Source organism: Bos mutus, chromosome 3 (assembly GCF_027580195.1).
Source record: "Bos mutus isolate GX-2022 chromosome 3, NWIPB_WYAK_1.1, whole genome shotgun sequence".
Lineage (NCBI taxonomy): Eukaryota > Metazoa > Chordata > Mammalia > Artiodactyla > Bovidae > Bos > Bos mutus.
In genome coordinates this window covers 86,911,254-86,931,793 of record NC_091619.1, presented here as the reverse complement: position 1 = coordinate 86,931,793, position 20,540 = coordinate 86,911,254, and the positions used below count along the sequence as shown (strand labels likewise).

The 20,540-nt window shown below is 40.9% G+C and overlaps 1 protein-coding gene across 7 annotated transcripts in view; it reads right to left on the bottom strand.

The window, feature by feature from the left end:
• Positions 1-20,540, bottom strand: part of DAB1 (DAB adaptor protein 1) — a 462,229-nt gene that overhangs the window by 140,347 nt on the left and 301,342 nt on the right. For all 7 annotated transcript variants that reach the window (XM_070367959.1, XM_070367958.1, XM_070367957.1 and 4 more), the window contains 2 exons: positions 18,716-18,855; positions 9,624-9,722 (listed from right to left, as the gene is read on the bottom strand). In XM_070367959.1, the coding sequence (XP_070224060.1) occupies positions 9,624-9,722; positions 18,716-18,855 (239 nt within the window). The remainder of the gene's footprint in view (positions 1-9,623; positions 9,723-18,715; positions 18,856-20,540) is intronic.

Sequence of the window (20,540 nt, the reverse complement as noted above, 5' to 3'; positions counted from 1 at the left end):
TGAGCAAAGAGTACAGAGTTGGTAGAGACAGAAAGAGAAAAAAGCACAGAGGCAGGAAGGTAAAGTGAGGAAGAGGAGGGAGGGAAGAGGATGCTGTCTACTTTCTGTTTTGTGAGCAGCAGGGAGTGACTCAGATCTGTCCTGAGAGATGTTCAAACCTAGATGCTCTGCACATCATTTAATAAGAGGTTCAGGAGCCATTTCCTCTCTTTGGGTTCTGAATTGCTTCACTTGTAAATGACTCACTTGTGGGTGAGTCAATGCCTAAGGGACCTTCCATCCCTGACACCCTAGGACTGAGGAACCCTGAACCACGTACATATTTCTCTCCATGCTCACTGCCTGCAAGACAAAACTAGCATCTTTGGTACGCAGCATCTTGGGCTCCAATATCTAGCCCAGACAATCAGTATTTTGTTATAAGTTTCCTTATTCACTACTTTCTCTTCCTTCCTTTCCTCTTTCTTTCCACCTCTCTCTGACTTCCTCCCCTCTCCCTTCCTTCAATGTGCCATTCGTATCGCTGTCACTTGCCAGGACCTGTGGTAAACCCTGCAGACACAGCAGTGGATGAGACCAGGTACCTCATGGAGCCTGCAGTCTGATGGAAGCATGAGTAAGCTCATTCTGATACGGACCACCACGTGCTATGAAAAAGGTGAGCAGAGGATGGTGCAAGATGTATGATAGGATTTCTTAATTCTTAGGGGAGGACACAAGAAAGCCCATATCAGACAGAGGACAATAGACTGTCATTATTATTCTATTATTAATAGATCTAATAATATAATATTATTTAATATCTAGAGCTTTTTACTATAACAGGCACAATTCTAAGTCTTAAGTGATTAAATTAAATCACAATTTAAATGATTAAATTAAATTAAAAGTGATTAAATTTAATCTTGCACCAACCCTAAAACATAGCTGCTTTGATTATCCCCATCTTACAGATGAGCAAAACAGGTACAAAGTCATTCATAAAAACCACTGCTTTATGACTACATAACTGGGCATGAGCAGATCCAAGGCAGCTCCTTCCACTCTGTCCACTCTCTGCTGCCAGTACCACAGTGGTGAGGACTGTGGGCTGTAGATTCAGACAGACCCAGTATGAATCCTGCTTGGAGAATGAAATGCATAAAGCACTTAGTTGAATAAAGTACCTGGCCCAAGAAAGGTCTTGATGAGTGGTCACTATGGTCCTGTGTCGCTGTTGTTAGTGTTGTTGACATTACTGGACCTTGAGTTATTCACTGAGTGATGAAGGGCAAAGGGATGTGCAGAGTGGAGGGGTCTCCTTGAGCTAGTCCTGAAAGCTGGGCAGTGTGTGGTGGGTACAAGAAATGGCAAGACAGGACCCACAGATTCTGCTCATGCACAGATGATGCTCCCAGATCTGCTACCTTCCGCTGAGCAGGGGGTGCACTGCACAGCTCTATGGGGAGCTAGTCATCACCCAGTCATCAAAAACATGTTTAATTATTGTAACCATTTCCCAGCAAAAGTCATCCCAGGCAGTGAGCCTTAAAGAAAGGGATTTTCCCCTGATTTGCACAAAGGCAACTTACAGGTCAAGGATGACCTCACAGTCATGTACTTACCTCTCTGTATAACTAGTGCAGCTTCAGGGCCATAGAATACACTGAATGATAACTGAGCTGTAATGGACCTCATTCAACCAAAGCTCTTTGGTCTTACATTCCAGGTCTCCCAACTGGGCCCTGCCTACCTTCTCAGTTTTATCTCATTGATAGCAAACTCACATCCTCCAATCCAGAATATCTGGCCATCTCTCTTCTCCAAACCTGGCCTCCTTCATTGCTTTCTCATTCTAGGGCCTCAGTAAACACTTCTCATAATTCCCTTCATCTGGTCACTCACTGGTCCTCTTATGTCTCCAACTTCAAACTCTGCCCATTCTTCAAGGGTCAACCCTCTGGTCCTAAATCATTCCATATCTTTTTTTTTCAAATGGAAGACATAATTTCTTCTTTTGAACTCTCATGATCACTTTGCATTTTTTTCTTGTTATTCTTGCTTTCGGTTTTTAATTATATATGTCTTACCTCCTAGGTTATAGGTTTCTTGAAGAAAAGGTTTCAGGCTAGTTCATCCCCACCCAGCATGTAGAATGTCCTTTTCCCTTAATAAGTATTTGTGAAATGAATAAACCAAAGAAAATGGCAGCATGATCTATACAAAGATTCTTAACCTTATCTGATGAAAAACCTCCTTTTTATATAACAGTATCTTGTATCTTACTGTATTGTCTGGAAATGATTATATAATCTAACTACACACATAAAGTTTAAGCAAATCAAAATGTCCTAATTAAAACCCAAAGGATAAATAAGACGATTTCTGATCAAAAAATAATGTGTTTCTATATATAAAGGCTTAGTTACAACTGCAAATGAAGAACATAATGACAATGAGCCTTCTTATAATTAATGAATAAATTTTGGTTTAAGAAAGCATTCAACCATCACTGACTCAATGGACATGAGTTTGACCAGATTCTGAGAGATAGTGAAGGGCAGGGAAGCTTGGTATGCTGCAGTCCATGGGGTCACAAAGAATTGGACACAACTTAGCAACTGAACAGTAACTTTCCTTTATATTTGACATTTTTAAAGAAGAGTCAAATAAGTCCAGATAAAAGGTCAGTTTTCATTCCAATCCCAAAGAAAGGCAATGTCAAAGAATGCTCAAATGACCGCACAATTGCACTCATCTCACACGCTAGCAAAGTAATTCTCAAAATTCTCCAAGGCAGGCTTCAGCAATACGTAAACCATGAACTTCCAGATGTTCAAGCTGGTTTTAGAAAAGACAGAGGAACCAGAGATCAAATTGCCAACATCTGCTGGATCGAAAAAGCAAGAGAGTTCCAGAAAAACATCTACTTCTGCTTTATTGACTATGCCAAAGCCTTTGACCATGTGGACCACAATAAACTGTGGAAAATTCTGAAAGAGATGGGAATACCAGACCACCTGATCTCCCTCTTGAGAAATCTGTATGCAGGTCAGGAAGCAACAGTTAGAACTGGACATGGAACAACAGACTGGTTCCAAATAGGAAAAGGAGTTCGTCAAGGCTGTATATTGTCACCCTGCTTATTTAACTTATATGCAGAGTACATCATGAGAAACGCTGGGCTGGAAGAAGCACAAGCTGGAATCAAGATTGCCAGGAGAAATATCAATAACCTCAGATATGCATATGACACCATTCTTACGGCAGAAAGTGAAGAAGAACTAAAGAGCTTCTTGATGAAAGTGGAAGAGGAGAGCGAAAAAGTTGGCTTAAAGCTCAACATTCAGAAAACAAAGATTATGACATCTAGTCCCATCACTTCATGGCAAATAGAAAGGGAAACAGTGGCTGACCATTTTTTGCGGTTCCAAAATCCCTGCAGATGGTGACTGCAGCCATGAAATTAAAAGACGCTTACTCCTTGGAAGGAAAATTATGACCAACCTAGACAGCATATTAAAAAGCAGAGACATTACTTTGCCAACAAAGTTCTATCTAGTCAAGGCTATGGTTTTTCCTGTGGTCATGTATGGATGTGAGAGTTGGACTGTAAAGAAAGCTGAGTGCTGAAGAATTGATGCTCTTCAACTGTGGTGTTGGAGAAGACTCTTGAGAATCCCTTGGACTGCAAGGAGATCTATCCAGTCCATCCTAAAGGAGATCAGTCCTGGGTGTTCATTGGAAGGACTGATGTTGAAGCTGAAACTCCAATACTTTGGCCACCTGATGCGAAGAGCTGACTCATTTGAAAAGACCCTGATGCTGGGAAGGATTGAGGGCCAGGAGGAGAAAGGGACGACAGAGGATAAGATGGTTGGATGGCATCACCAACTCAATGGACATGAGTTTGAGTAAACTCCAGGAGTTGGTGATGGACAGGGAGGCCTGGCAAGCTGTAGTCCATGGGGTCACAAAGAGTCGGACACAACTGAGCAACTGAACTGAACCGAACTGTGAACATAATAGCTAGACATGGAACTGATAGAGCTGTGCCCTACTGTAGACTTAATATGAACAGCAGTCACAGGGGAGTGGTTTTCTACAGTGATGACCAACTCTAGGTAAGTTTCCAACAAAACAAGGCTCATCTTTCTGTTTAGTTGCACTCTGCAAAATGCACTATTGGGAATATGAAGTTACTTTTTTATTTGTAGAGTTGGGCTTTACATTCAGATAATTGTAAGTAAAATTTTCACATACATGAAAGTGTGGTAAGGCATTTAAAGTCATATAGCCAGGAAATGTTTGTATGGTGTGTGAATGTCTTGTACGTTGTGGAGTGTCTGGCATCCTTGCCTCTAATGAATTCCTATATCAGCACCCGCTTCCCCAAAAGTTGTGAACACCCAAAATGCCTACATTAAGTTCCAAAGCAGCCCTTATGGGTATGGAACCAGTCAAGTGGAGAATCTCTGGGGTAAAAGAAACAGAACAAGCTTAGGAGTTACAAATGTGAATGGAAACTCAGTTTCTGCTACTCGATGTAGCCTCAGGCAAGCCACACACTCTACTTATATTTTGGATGACTCATCTGTAAAACATTTAGTCACTCAGTCGTGTCCAACTCCATGGACTGTAGCCTGCCAGGCTCCTCTGTCCATGGGATTCTCCTCCAGGGAAGAATACTGGAGTAGGTAGCCATTCTCTTCTCCAGGGAATGTTCTCAACCCAGGGATTGAACCTGGGTCTTCTACATTGCAGGCAGCTTCTTTACTGTCTGAGCCACCAGGGAAGCTCCATCTGTAAAAGGAGGGTAATAAAACCTCCAAGAATTGTTGGGTATCAAATGAGACAGGATCACGAAAGCCTGTCTACAGACCTGCTATAGACCATATGGTCTTGCTTAGAGGCTAATCATCATATCCAGTCCCTGAGTGTCCTGTGTACTGCTTCAGCAGCTCTCAGGGTGACAGGGGTATCCCAGGTCCCAGCATCCTTCTTTGTAGCCCCTTCATCTTCCTTTCTGTCTCCCTCCCTAGGACCACTTTCCTTTGCTCCACCTCAGCTGCTCTCCCCAAGTCCATTCCAAATACTCTGTTAGAAATAAAGGGAGAACAGTCCTACTTTTGATGAGATACAAACAGGGGTAATATCTGCTTTTCACTGAAGAATAAGAGATTAAATCAGTCCTGAAATGTAAGTGCAGCCATTGCATTTAAAACATCATTACCCCTCTATTATGAGGGACAATATTCAATCTTGGGCCACTCTCCACCTCTCCCCTGTTATGCCCTAGTTGTTCTGCATACACTTGCTGACTTATGATCATTAAGTCATTTTAGTTTGTGTGCAATAGGTACTACTAAGCACCTACTATGTGGACTTCAAGTGCTAACCAGATACATAAGAGTGATGAACAAAAATACACAGCCTTGTTAACCTGTGTGTTGATAGACGTGTTCAATAAATATTTCCTGAAGGAAAGAATGAACACATGTGCGTGCACACACACACCTTTCTCCTTTAGACACCTGTGCATTTAGAAATACATTTTTCTCTTCCCTTACTTGCTTATCTGGTCCTCTCCAATTCACTCCTCCATGGCTAAATCAGTGTGCCATTTTCTGTGAAAACTTTCCTGATTATTTCAAGCAAAGCTCTATCTCCATCCCCTGAGTACTGACAACTCCATTCACACCTGTGTCTCAGCACGTGTCAGTTCATTTTGTGAGTCTGGTTTCACCACCAAACTGTGAACACCTCAGGGACAAGGACACATCTTCTTCATCTTTGAATCCCCAGGAAACAGAACATCATGCAGCACAGAACAAGCATCCCCTGCAGTCTTTCCTGACCACATGGTGACCAGTGGGAACCCTGCCAACATTCTCCCAAGACATCCCATGGTAACGCCACCCCTAGCATCTTCACTCAGGAAAGCTCATTAAAATGAAAGTGAATAATGACGACAGTGGAACAGGGATAATACTGAATCTGCTCTCATACATATGAAAGGAAATCATTTATAAACTTTGAGATTGCTTTGGTCTGTTTGCTGCTGCTGCTGCTAAGTCGCTTCAGTCGTGTCCGACTCTGAGAGTGCGCTTAAATTTCATATGCTGGAATTCTGATGGCATTAATATTAGGAGGTGGGGCCTTTAGAAGTTGACTAGGTCATGAGGGTGGAGCCCTGATACATGGGATTAGTGCCCTTATAAAAGAGGCCCTAGAAAGCATCCTCCCCCTCTTCCACCATGAAAGGACACAGCAAAAAGAAAAAAAAGAAAAAAAAAGAGAGAGAAAGCGGGCTCTCACCAGATACCAAATCCTGGGGCCAGGATCCTGGACTTTCCTGCCTCTAGAACTGTGAAATAAATGTTTGTTGTTTATAAGCCACCTAGTTGATAAGGTTTCTGTTTTAGGAGTCCAAATACTAAGAAAAATATGTAATTATTTGTTGTACCTTACTAGCACCAAGGACTTTGGACGAGACTATCTGGGTTTGAACCTCAGCTCTGCCATTTGAGAACTGTATAAATTGTTTGGGCCTCAGTGTTCTCACCTGTAAAATGGTGCTAATAATAGCACATCATAGAATTGTTGTGATGTACATAATATGCATAAAATGGTGCACATAATAGTGACAAATCAGTGCCAGCTAAACTAAGTGAACAAGCAAAATCCACTTGTGACTGGCAACAGAATGTGGTATTATCTGGAAAAGCTGAATCAGACCACTGCCCTCTATCCCGAGAAACAAACTTAACTTTAGGCTCCTGCAATATTTATGATTTTTAATAGCACACATAATAATAATATGGTAGAATAAAATTGTAAATGAGGAGAGAAGAAAGCTAGTGAGTTTCCCTGGAAAGACATAGGATTTGGATTTGGAAGGTCTGATTTGAGTTTCCAGTCAAATCAGGAATAATCCCAGAATTTCAGTTTCCTTATTTGTGAAATGAAGATGACATCATTCCTGCATTGGTCTGCTTTGAGGACCTAGTAACATACTGACATGAAATCATTTCTACTCCTAATTTGCTATTGTTCCTACTATTACTAGTAACAGTGAGCTATTTATGACATTTTCTGCATTCTCACTGATACTTTTGATATATTAGCAATACCTAGATATCTGAACATATGGACAGCTTTTGATATTGATTTATTTCCTGCAACATACTAATAATAAAATTTACTCACATAAGGATTGGGATCAAGAACCCCTTTGAAATTCAAGACAAGGTGTAAATTGCTGCAAAGGGTCTCTTTAATTGGGATCAAAACATTTTTGACAGCTTTTGGATTTTTAAAATTCTAGCTATTGTCACGTTCTGCTAATGTTTCTTTTCTTGGTTTTGAAAAAAAACAGCACAGCCAAGCTTGAACAGGAACACTTCTGACATGATAAACAACTAAAATTTGTCATTCCAAATGAAAAAGACCCAGTTTTCCACTTCTTTGATAAGTAGGACAAAACACCACTGAGACTCTTATTCTGCAAAATTCAGTTGGGTCCCTGCTGGGCAGTGACAACAGTTTAGTAAATTGTTCATGCTCAAAACCCTCCAGTTATCTGAAGATAAGTCACATCCAATACGGATGGATTTAAAGGAGAAACAGACTATCAAAACTAGTCTGGGGAATCGACTGAGATGTGACTTTGGTCAACACCTCATCTTCTACTTGACTTCCTTCCACAGTATCTCCATCATGTGACTGTTGCTTGAATCCTCCAAGGGATGGTATACTCACTTGCACAGAAGGTGGTCCATCTCAACACTGAATAGCTCTGATTTGTGGGAAACTCTTCTTCCTCACAAACCGAAACTGCTTCCTAGAAACTTCTATCACCAAGTCTTGGTTCTGTTCCCTGAGTCACACAGAACACTGAACAAGTCTTTGGAGAGATCAACCCTACTGAATCAGAGTGCCTTGCCCCACACTCACCTTCAGGCTTAAACGTTCAGCCCTCTCTACCAGTCTTCCCTAGACTTGTGTTAAGACAAATTAACAAGCTATGGTCGCAAAAGCCCTAAGGTAAGAGCTTAAGGTAAGTCGGCAGACTAAGTCAGACAGATAACATTTAATTCTGCCTTCATCCTGAATCTCCACTAGGATATGACATTTTTTTCCCCCCACAAAGCCAAATGGCTTTGAGCTGAAATGATGATTTTTCGGGTATTTTTTTTGTGTGTCCAAAGAAAGAATCAAAAATCACATTTCAAGGTTTGGTGGTATCTTTCTCTGGGGCCAGTTTAGCCACCCTTGAGTGAGGATTTAGATAAAAGTGGAGAATATAAATTACCTCTATTCATTAGCTAAAGTTTGGTGATTAGGACTATTTGATGGTGGGGTACATGATGGAATAGCAGGACCCCAAAACACAAGAATAAAAAGTAAGATAGGCAAGATAAAGTATCTGACACTCTATCTCTGTCATTTCTGTCCCTTTGGTGATGCCAGTGTCACGGTGATGGGCAGGTGTGGACTTGGGAAGAGACTGGAGATGATGACATATATTGGGGTATATGAATCCTTGTGAAAGTATCTCTCAGTTAGGCATGATCCACATTACTTGGTTCCCTCCCATGAAGGATGATAAAGGATGAATAATATCCTCCAAGTTTCTACAATTCCAAAGCTCTCTGCCCGCTGTGTGTTACCCAGGATCCCATGAGGCCATGGCGTGTCTGTGCTATTACTAATCAGGAGTAACTTTTCTTCAAGAAAATAATTTTTTTTACTATTAAATTATCATCCTACTAACCTTATGGTCTCTTAATATGAGTCAGAACAAAGGGGGAAATTTTGTAATGCAAAATGACAAGGTTAAGTAGCTTGGTTAATTGAGTACTGTTTATACATTGCTTGATAAACTACCTGTGAAGTTCATAGGATGTGATATAAGTGGAAGTATGTTAGAAGCTATAAAGCACTGAGTGAATAAAAGAAAATTGTGTCCATCTGACTCTTGCTCTCTGGACAAAACAGATCATAAAAAGCTTTTCTCTTTTTCCCTTACCATCAACGAACAGGGTCAACAATGCTAGGCAAGTCCTGGGGATAAACCTAGGAGCTAATTGCTGCCAGGAGGTGGATGAAAATACAAACCACATCTTCAGTGGGTTCAACACACAGATCAGCCCTTACATTTCCTCATCATGCAGTGATAGATTTTTTTTTAACATTGAAAACTCCATTTATTCTTTTTGATGACACCAATTGCAAGGTGCCACAGGTTCAATTCAAGAGAGTCTGAATGCTTTGACCAAGTCAAAAGACCCCCGTACATCTCCCTCTAGGACGCATGTCATTAAAGTTGCCAACACACAGGAAATTTAACTTAAACTGCCACATTACCCACTGCTCTTCAAAGCACATCAATCTCCCATTGCATTACCAGGACTGTGTGACACTTTTATCCCAATTACACTGTAAGAAACACGGTGCAGTCATACTGTGGCCAAGTCAGGGAAGGGCCTCCCTTTGATGAACGATCACAGTTGATCAAGTTTGTCAGCTGCTTTATGTGTTTTTATGCTTGTTTGATATTCCTGCCTAGAAGAGCGGAGGCTTTTAAGGGCACATCTGTCAATGGATTCAATTTCACCATGCCATGTGATTCTTTTACTTACCCCTGTCTTCTCATCAAAGATTTTGATTCCTCCAAAGGAGATGGTTAAAAAGATTTTCTGTTTGTGTTCTCCTTTGGAACGAGCGCCAGCAACAACGCCCTGTTGAAAAGAAGGATGTGGTTTTTACTTTAGTGTTTTCATTTGAAAATTCCCTCTGGTCCCAAAGGCATGTCAGATACCATGAACCAATGCCACCAATCATGCACACTCTTTTTCCTCCCCACTTCCATACTACCTTTCCCAATGCGCTTTTATCCTCTTGATGTTTTAGGGTAACACTTGTCCTCACTGCTCAAAAATTGTATAAACAAATATCTGAACTTAGATTCATTGGACAAACCAAGATTTACAGAGTGCCTACTTTGTGCCTAGATAGTCGGCTCAGAATTTGAGATCCTAGGATAAACACAATATGGTTTTCTTGTTAAGATCTTTTCTGGGTTTTGTATTAGATATGGTTTTAACCTTTTAAATAAAGATGAGTCATGGGATATGTTCCTAAATGTGATTTTAATTTCATACTTCTGGAAAAAACTTTTCATATGAATTAATTATAGAGATTAAAAAGAAAAGAAAAAATATTGCCAGACTGCATGTCTCAAGTCTGTTTAGAAAAATGTGATCGTCATCTGCCTATGGCTTGAGTTTTTACCCACACATTTTGCTATGTTCTACCATTCTCCCAATCATTCTTATGCTTTCAAGAAAAGCACCTACCAAGAGCTTCTATTCCTCAAAAACATGTCTCCCCACTTCACCAATTTTTTTTTGTAAAATACTGAAGATATGTGTATGAGTCAATTAGAAGGTAAATGTCCCAAAGGTGGGTATGTTACTCTGCTCACTAATCTCTCTCTAGTACCTAGGACAGTCCCTGGAGGGTGGGAGGCACTCAAGAGATTATTCTGATATGAATGTGCTATCAAGAGTCCCCTCCAAAGTTGATATGATGCAAGTTAAGAGTAAAAACACTTGCTTCTTAAATTAGCCTCTGTGGTGGCCAATTATAGGCAAGTACAGGCTTCCCTTGCGGCTCAGCTGGTAAAGAATCTGCCTGCAATGAAGGATACCTAGGTTGGATCCCTGGGTTGGGAAGATCCCTTGGAGAAAGGAAAGGCTACCCACTCCGGTATTCTGGCCTGGAGAATTCTGTGGACTGTATAGTCCTTAGGGTTGCCAAGTCAGATACGACTGAGAGGCTTTCACTTTCACTTCACTTTTCACAGGCATCATACTAGGTAGGGTACAACTCAGAGGATGAGGACATTCAAGGGCTTTATGCTCAAGGACTGTTGCAGACTCTGCATTAGGTGTTTTGAAGTTTCTAACCCCTTCATCCCTTCTAGCTTCCACAGAAGGGGAGATTAAGTCCATCTTTCACCAGTAATCATGCTGGGCTTTTTTCAGAGTAGGAAAGTCTAAAATAATAATGATTTCACATTCCCAAGAGAAAAAAGTCCTTTGTGTTGTTCTCAGCACAGCATGTTATGGAACTGAGTCAGCGGTATGACCAGCACAAGGAAGGGGCACTCTCTTAAGGTTGTGTGATTATACTCACTTTGGGTACTGGAAATAGTCTATGGAATCGAAACATCTGGATTATACTTCTGGCTGTGATCTTGGACAAATGACTTAACTCCTAGCTCTACTTCCTTGAATGTAAATACTTCCCTTGCATGTTTGAGAAAATGAAAACGCATGGAAAGTACCTGGTACACTGCTCGCTACACTGTAGGATGTCATAACCAACCCTTAGCATTTGTGGTCCGGTTTCTGTTTGGGAACTAGTAACAAGAAATTCACTCCCTCGGGAGTTACACATTCATCCTCAGGCACCTCTGACATACAGATGTCCAGAATGTTAGAGTCACAGGAAACCTTCAAAGTAATCAGTCTAAATTTCTCAACTGACATTTTCTTATCGAAAAATAATGTTCGATAAGCTGGGTAGACAGTTCGAAGATGGTACAGAGAACTGGTTAGAAAGTTGAGACCACACATCCACTTTCAAGACTCTTGGTGCAAGAGTCATTACTTCCTTACATCTCTCTTCTTTCTCATAAGCCCAGATCTCTCTCCTGTAATCCTACCTAGTGTTCCTCTTTTGACTTTTAGGGATGTACCCACTGACATAAGATCCCTCCTCCAATGACTGCCCTTTACATAGTTACAGGGTGACTTACTCCAACCGAAGCCCTCTGAGTCTTCAACCCCTCCTCCTGTTCAAAGGTCTCTAGATTCCTCAATGTGCTGCTTGCTTTCCCATAAATTCACTGAGAGATGGTTTTATGGCCATGGGAGAAGGCTCAGAGTATGCTTTTGCAATCCCAGGGGTAATTCTTATTTCTCTTCAGTGTCACCCAAGCAAAGATGCTGTCTCTGACCCTGCCACCCTCCACTCCAAACTGCATCTGATCTTTCTCCCTGAATCTTTTTCCCTTATGGTACCCTCTGGCATACTGTATATTCATTTGTTGACTGCCTCTGTCCAATAGGACAAAAGCTCAACGGGCACAATGGGAACTCTGTTTTATTCATTCTGTGTGCCCAGTGCCAAGAATGGAGACTGGAATAAAAAAGGCACTCAAACAAGTGAAGTGACTCTCCCCTCACTCGAGTAGTGAACAATCTAGGTTTTGAATCTATGAAAACCTTGACTTTGAAATCTGTGTTCTTAGTTTGATTTGGAGAAAAGTAACTGATGCTGCCATCCCTCTGCAGCCTGACCTTCAACTTCAGGATCCAGAAGCACACACAAGACAGAACAAGAAGTAGTCCTGTTATAAACAGAGGCACTGGAAGGACTGTGGCAATGGGCAGGGAGCCTCTCTTTCTTGTTTGAGTCCTTCCAACGTGAAGATATCACAGTTCCTCTGGTCATAAAGAGTAGCTTCAACGACCCCATCTCCGAAACAGTCCTAACAACCCCCAGCTCTTGGAATTACCTAACATCAAACAGCACTAATTCCCAACACACAGTGATGCTGACTAGCTAATGCTCCCCTTCACTTCTTGTTCCAAATGGTTCCAAGAATTCCCTGGCAGAATGTGGCTGCAGATAAAGAGGGATGGAAAGAGCATGTTTGAGAGCATTTCTGCTTGGGACTGCTGTGATACAGCTTCCCAGGACAAATACAAAAGAGGAGGATGCACGTGGTACAATCTTTGGGGAAAATAAACTCCGATTTTACTAAGCACATTTCTCCTGTGAGACACAACCCTGAGTCAAGCCCTGAAAAAACTACTCTAAGTCCAAGTAAGTCTGCTGCCAGACAGCCTGCCGCAGGGTCACACCTCCCCATGGTGTTTTGTAGAACTGACAGAGGATCAGGTGACAGGCCTGGTTGGAGAATTAGAAGATACAGATGTAGGTGTCTTTTGGGGTTTCTGTGTTTAATATTAGCCACCTGGCCTACGAAGTCATTGTTGGGAACCTGGAAATGAGAGTCAGGTGTTTTCTGGGTAGCTACCAAGTGGAAGGAGTTCTCTTACATGTGGCATAATTTAGCTCACCCCACAATCCTAGGAAGGAAGAATTACCTCCCTTATTTTACATATGACAAACAATAAGGTCAGGGGGTCAAGTGACTGCCCCAAACCTCAAGGGACTAAAAAGACATAGAGGGAATTCCAACAGCAATCTTTTGAATTTCAATGTTAGGGTCCCTTCCTATGGAAGGGTTCTATGGGGTAGCATGGATGAAAAAAAGGTGGAACCCCCAGCTTCCAGATGCAGTAGTGAAGGAGAACTCAAAGTGCGATTACTCGTACTTTTAACTAGAGCAACTGACCATCACCACTGGTACTAATCCTGATACCGTGAAGCGACATCATGTGCTGGGCGCTGTGTGGAACGACTGATGCAGGCATCTCTGAGGGAGTCACACCAAGGCAGCATCTTACTGGAGGAATGTATACACACAGACGGGGTCAGGCACACCAGGCAGGATGGACCTGTCCAGTCAGGGATTGCCATGAGAGTCCGAGAACTGAAACCTCACGCAGCGGGGTGCATGCCCATGATGGGATGACTGTGACCCCCAGGGAACACATCCAGCAGGCGAGCCCACACAACAGGCTGCAGGCCTGAAGCGCTGAAAATCTAGAACGCTATTCCAGAAAGATCCATAAACTAAACCTGGTCTCCAATCTCAGCCCTAGTTGTTAAATCAGCTCTGCAGTCTCTGGGGGAAAACTCATTGTAAGTTTCACTTTTTCCCAGTTAAGAAGGGAATACAGATATCTTCCTCGCTTTATACCCAGAGACTGGCCCCTGAGCTCTGCACTTTCAGGTCCTCTGAGCATCCCGTCCTCTGGATTCCACCAAGGAGGGCACAAACAGGACGTCAGAGCGGGGGAAGGAGAGAGGTCCAGGTGTTTCTTTCTGCTTCCTTCCCACCCCTGTTCTACAATGTCCAGCACTAGCTATATTTTTGTTTGGCAAGGGGACTTCCTCCTCAACCCCACCTTCCCTGGGTTCCAGTTAATACATCTCTCATTGGGGTGGGAACAGCTTCCTACTGTTTCTAGTTTCTGGTGCCTCACCAGCCCGTTTGCTACCTTAACCTGGCCTACCCTGCATGACTTGCTCCTTCATTAAAGTGTCCTTATCTGACCTAGCTGGGGTGACTGTTTCCTACAGGACCTTGACTAATAGATTCACTTCGGGCTCTGCAATCAGTCCTCCAGGCACTGTCTTTATGAGACACCATTTTGCCCAATACCTCTGAGAGGTGAGTACTTTGTAAGTTAATGATGTGGGGCTACCGTGTAGTAGCTTACATGTAGGGGTTTAAAAATCTAGCTGGGCAACTAAGATACATTTCAGTGCAGATACAAAACAGAATAGAAGGAAGCACTTAACAATATCCTATCAAACACGAGACATCTGGAGATCCGGGTATGAATTCTGGGCTTATTCCAGATTAAAATGAAGGCTCTGGGGCAAATTCTATAACTTCCGTGAGCCTCAGATTTCTTACTTACAAACAAGGAGGCTAATAGCTACCTCACAAGATCAAAAGAGATAATATATATAAAAGTGCTCTGTTGACTAAATTAAAATAAAATGACAATGAAGCTTCGCCGGTAGACAGGCAATGGCTCACGCAAACTCACATTGTGAATCCCCTCTTAAATCTCTATAATCCAAGAGAAAAACTTCTACAACAGGCACCAGCGTCAGAGAGTCTAGCAAACAGAATTTTTTTTTTTTAATTTCTCATATGGCCTGACATGAACAAGTGGGCCTTTTTGCAAGGCTAACAGACATTTTTTACTTCTTTGTCTTTCTTTCCTGGGCCGGTAGCCAAATGGAGAATCGATCATTTATGTTTCTGTGCTTCCTAAAGAAACACCACTGGGAGCGGAAATGTCAACATTCTTCTCTGCAACTTGCAAATAATGAAAGACAGTTGTCTGGAAACCAAGAACTCTCCTCAAGTGCAGAGCATCTGGCAGGAGTGTGTTATGGTCAGACCAAGCCTCAGGGGTTTGGGGACCGCTTGGTTACAAGGGGTGACAGGTGGGACACTTTACTGCAGGTAACCAAGACACACACACACACACACACACACACACATCCACCCACCCACCCACCCACCCACGAGCTTAGCAGTCATAACCAGGCTGGTCCAGCTAGCCTGTGTGAATGTTAATCTTTAGGGAGAACTTCAGGGCACACAAGCCAACTCCTGCCTCACACCCGCTGAGACCTCTATGCTTCTACGGAGGCAGATGGCCGATGAGGTGGTCTGTGACCCACGCCTGCTGAATGCTATCTATCAGGATGCTGAGTGAGGATGCCTCAGCCTCTTTCTTGTCCTCAGCAGACTTGTAGCTGTGGGTGAGAACCAGTCCCTGGAGATTTTCTTGATGTCTTTTAATTCATGTTTGTCAAAAGCACATCTTCACCTGCCTGGCCTCATACTCAGTAAGGACCAACTTCACCAAGAATTAAGGTCCTGGCCTTTATCCCCATCCTTGATTAGAGTCTCAGTGGGGAAGCAGGCTTGGCACAGTCTCCTCTGGGTTCTCGCTCTGAAATCCACCTGCTGGTAAAGAGGGTGAGTTCTGATGTGATCTCACACCTGGGTCACAGTGCTGCTCTAGGCAGTGGGGGTGACAGGGAGGGCCGCAGTCAACCAGCTGCCCCACAGGCCCACTGACCAGCCTGTCTTCTTCAAGGATGCCTTGTGGCTGTGTAGCTGTGTCACGTCTTCCAGACCGGCATTTATCCGTCGTAAAGCTGAAATTTAGAGTTCTTCCTGTTGGACTCCTTTGTCTACTTATCACCCAGATTTGAATTTGGCAGAAGAAGGGGGCTCATTATTAGACTCTCCTAAAATCTCATAACATCGTTTAATTATTCTTTTCATAAAAAGATACATTAACCTCTTCCAAGGAGGCAATCTGTGAACTCGTGATTTTAACATCTTTTATACATTTTCTGGTATGCCTTCTGGTAGATTTATAAATATTAAAATAAAATTTGCTTTGTAACAGCTTAAAAAATAAAAAGAAAGTAATGGATACACAGTTTAGAAAATTAAGAGTTTTTAAAAAGAATGATTCCTATAGCTAGACTACAAGGAGTCTTAGAATCTGATACACATGTTGAAATAAACCATTGAGAAAATGTGTACAATATAAACAAAAGTAATAACTGTGCCTTATTAAACATTTATCAAAAAAAAGGTAAAGAATTCATTTTATAGACACTGTCCCATATAATATTACTAGGCACTTGGCCAGCCTTTTTTTCCTTCCCTTTTTCTTACATTTAAAAAATTATATTTACCAAGTTGTATCCTCAGGGACTATTTGAAAATATGAAAAAAATGTATATGATGTATATTATTAGGTATGGAAGAAAACAAGATATGAAACTATAAATGGTCATTCCAATTACACTACATATATGCATGTGATTGACATATATATACACAAATGTATATAAAAATACAGATTGTTAATAACACAAAAATGTTGATACTGATTTTCTTTGTGTAGTGTGATTGTAAGTTAATTTTTCCTCTTACACTTTTCTGTATTTTCAAACTTTTTACACAGCATTTTTTTTGAATTCTATAATCAAAAAAGGAATTAAATTATAGACCTTAAATGTATATGATACTTATAGATTTCTTGTTAAATAATTTTTCTAATATTTTATATTACTTTTTTTTTTTTTAAAAAGAAGCATAGACTACATGGAGACTGGAATCTGGGAACAGACAATACATGATTTTGTATGTTTTTAAAGGTTACTTAATAATATAATTTTCTTATTTTGTATATTAAAATGTTTCCCAATTTCTTAGATTTCTCAAGGAAAGGCTTCTTTAAAGCATTTAAAATCAGAAATCTCTTTGTGCTATCTCCAAATACCAATATCTAGTTACACATCACTTAAAAAACATTTTCCCTTTATTATAAGGTATGTGGGGAATATTAATAAAAATTACAAGGAGACCCACCTCCCAGAATAATGGAAATAAAAGCAAAAATAAACAAATGGGACCTAATTAAACTTAAAAGCTTTTGCACAACGAAGGAAACTATAAGCAAGGTGAAAATACAGCCTTCAGAATGGGAGAAAATAATAGAAAATGAAGCAACTGACAAAGAATTAATCTCAAAAATATACAAGCAGCTCAATACCAGAAAAATAAATGACCCAATCAAAAAATGGGCCGAAGAACTAAACAGACATTTCTCCAAAGAAGACATACAGATGGCTAACAAACACATGAAAAGATGCTCAACATCACTCATTATCAGAGAAATGCAAATCAAAACCACAATGAGGTACCATTTCATACCAGTCAGAATGGCTACGATCCAAAAGTCTACAAGCAATAAATGCTGGAGAGGGTGTGGAAGAAAGGGAACCCTCTTACACTGTTGGTGGGAATGCAAACTAGTACAGCCACTATGGAGGACAGTGTGGAGATTCCTTAAAAAACTGGAAATAGAACTGCCTTATGACCCAGCAATCCCACTGCTGGGCATACACACTGAGGAAACCAGAACTGAAAGAGACACGTGTACCCCAGTGTTCATCACAACACTGTTTATAATAGCCAGGACATGGAAGCAACCTAGATGTCCATCTGCAGACGAATGGATAAGAAAGCTATGGTACATATACACAATGGAATATTACTCAGCTTTTGAAAAGAATGCATTTGAATCAGTTCTAATGAGGCAGATGAAACTGGAATCTGTTATAGAGAGTGAAGTCAGAAAGAAAAACACCAATATATTAATGCATATATATGGAATGTAGAAAGATGGTAACGATCACCCTATATGCAAGACAGCAAAGGAGACACAGATGTAAAGAACACACTTTTGGACTCTGTGGGAGAAGGCGAGGGTGGGATGATTTGAGAGAATAGCATTAAAACATGTATATTATGATATATGAAATAGATCGCCAGTCCAGGTTTGATGCATGAGACAGGGTGCTCAGGGCTGGTGCACTGGGATGACCCTGAGGGATGGGGTGGGGAGGGAGGTGGGAGGGGGTTCAGGATGGGGAACACATGTACACCCGTGGTGGATTCATGTCAATGTATGGCGAAAAGCACTACAATATTGTAAAGTAATTAGCCTCCAAAAAATAATAAATAAATTTTAAAAAATTACAAGGATGAATAAAATCAGTTTTATTAACATAAAATCTTTTACCATATTCATCATATGGTAGGATATAGAAAAGTTATTAAAAAATTAAGTAGAAAAATCTATAACATTGAGTGACTGTAGGATTTGATGATTTGGTACTTTTATTTTTGTTGGAACCACACAATGAAGATACAATTGAATTAAATGTGGTATGTTTTTATCATATCAATAACTGCAAAACATGGAGTAGCAAAACACATCCACATAGGAGATGCTTAATAAATATTTGCTAAATGAGTGACATATCCTCCCAATATATAAATGCAGTGAGTCACCAGGATACTAAGTAGTACAGCAGTATGTGAAGAAATAAAAATAGGTTTACCAGAGTGATTGTACTCATCTTTCCCTCTCAGTCATATCAAATGTGCACTGTTTAAAGCAAAATGTTGGCACAGTACCTTGAGCTTCATCATCGAGTCTTGGCATAACTTGTCTCCCCGAGCTGCGGAAACCTCATCAATTCCAATCAGTTTGGCCTTGTACCGGACCCCTTCACCTTTAAACCTCTTTATCAAAGTGGCTTCACTGCGATCCTGACCTAAAAAGAAAGAAGAGCAGGATTTGGATATGTAGGTATTCAAGACCCATTGACTTTAAATATCCACAGTTCCAAGACTGGTTCTCTGGTTTACCTAAGTTCAAGGAAAGTCAAATCATTGGATCACATACAAAAGAATGATGACACTCCTGGATACAAATTCTGGCTCTATCCTTCCAAATCCTCAGGAAGATTACATACTTTTCTCTAACATTGTATTTTCTCAGGCAGAACAAAGAAAAAAATGAAAAAGTAACCAACCACAAAGTGGCATTAAGATTAAAAAGAGCCAGATAACACATATAAAATACCTAATATGGAGTCTGATGCACACTAGATTGTCAACAAATGATCATTACCCACTACAAGTTTATGTCTGACACCCTTGTTAGAAAAGTATTAGCCCTGAGTCTCTCTGGTATTTCCAGCATTTAAAATGACTTTGGCCAGGGTCCAAGACCCTCCTTACACCCAATTCTATGGGCCGTTTTATAACGAGGCTCCAGAGTAATTGTTTTGTATCAAGTAATGACCCAGGGTCAATTATCAAAGAATGGTTTTACAATATCTCTTCTGTTAACTCATGTGTGCACAGAAATAAGCTTCCACACTCCTTGGTACGGTGCCCCCATAACTTGCAGTGGGATTTCCCTGTAATTATTAGCATAATATTTTGCTAAGACACATCAACCAGAAGTTCAAACACATTCACATAAAATAAAGACAGTAAAGTTACTGCGAACAGACCATGTGTTTCTTGTGAGATGTTTCATAAACTTTATTTCCATTTTTCACAACTCAACCATATCCAGCTCCCAGATGAAGGTCACAGAATTAAAATAGCTTGTCCATATTCACACAGTCAGAAGAAACAGAATATATAGGAATTTGAATCTCTAACTTCATCAAATGTCCATCAGAGGAGTCACAGGTTGGGGCATTGCTCCGTGGTTCTTTTTTCTTTTTTTTGGGGGGGTCACATATGGGATCTTAGTTCCCTGATCAGGGATCAAACCTGTACCCTCTGCACAGTCTCAGCCACTGGATCACTAGGGAAGTCCCAGTCATGCGGTCCTTAAGCCTGGAATGCCATAGGTTTCTGATATTCATCTCCTGGAACATCATGGACTTCAGCTTCTGATACCTCCTCCATCATGCCTTCCTTCATCAGTTGGAAATTTAGAGCTAAGGATATCAGAAGTAATTCAGCCCATTTCTCTCTATCTACATGATGCACATATTGAGGCCCTTCCATTAAGTGGGGCTGAGAATTATTTGAGGACATACTTAAAAAAAAAAAAACCCACAACAGTAATAGCTAACCACTGTATGATGCTTTTCTATTGATAGAACACAGCATGCATTTCATTCATTTATTCATTCATCCCTTACTGAGCAGCATCTCTGTGCCAGATGCTATTACTCACTGGCAATAGATGAATGAGACAAAGTCTATGCCCCTAGAGGCTCAAGTTTTTGATGACTGCAAACAAAAATATGTAGTGTGTTATGCTAGGTATACAAGAAGGCAAAAGCTTTACAGCCAGACATCCTCATGTCAAATCATGGCTCTCACTCGTAAGTCAACTAAGCTGTGTGCTGAGCCTCCATCTCCTAACTATTGAATGAAGATTAAATACTCACTTTCAGAGTTATTATGAACAGTAACTTACATGAGATAGCAC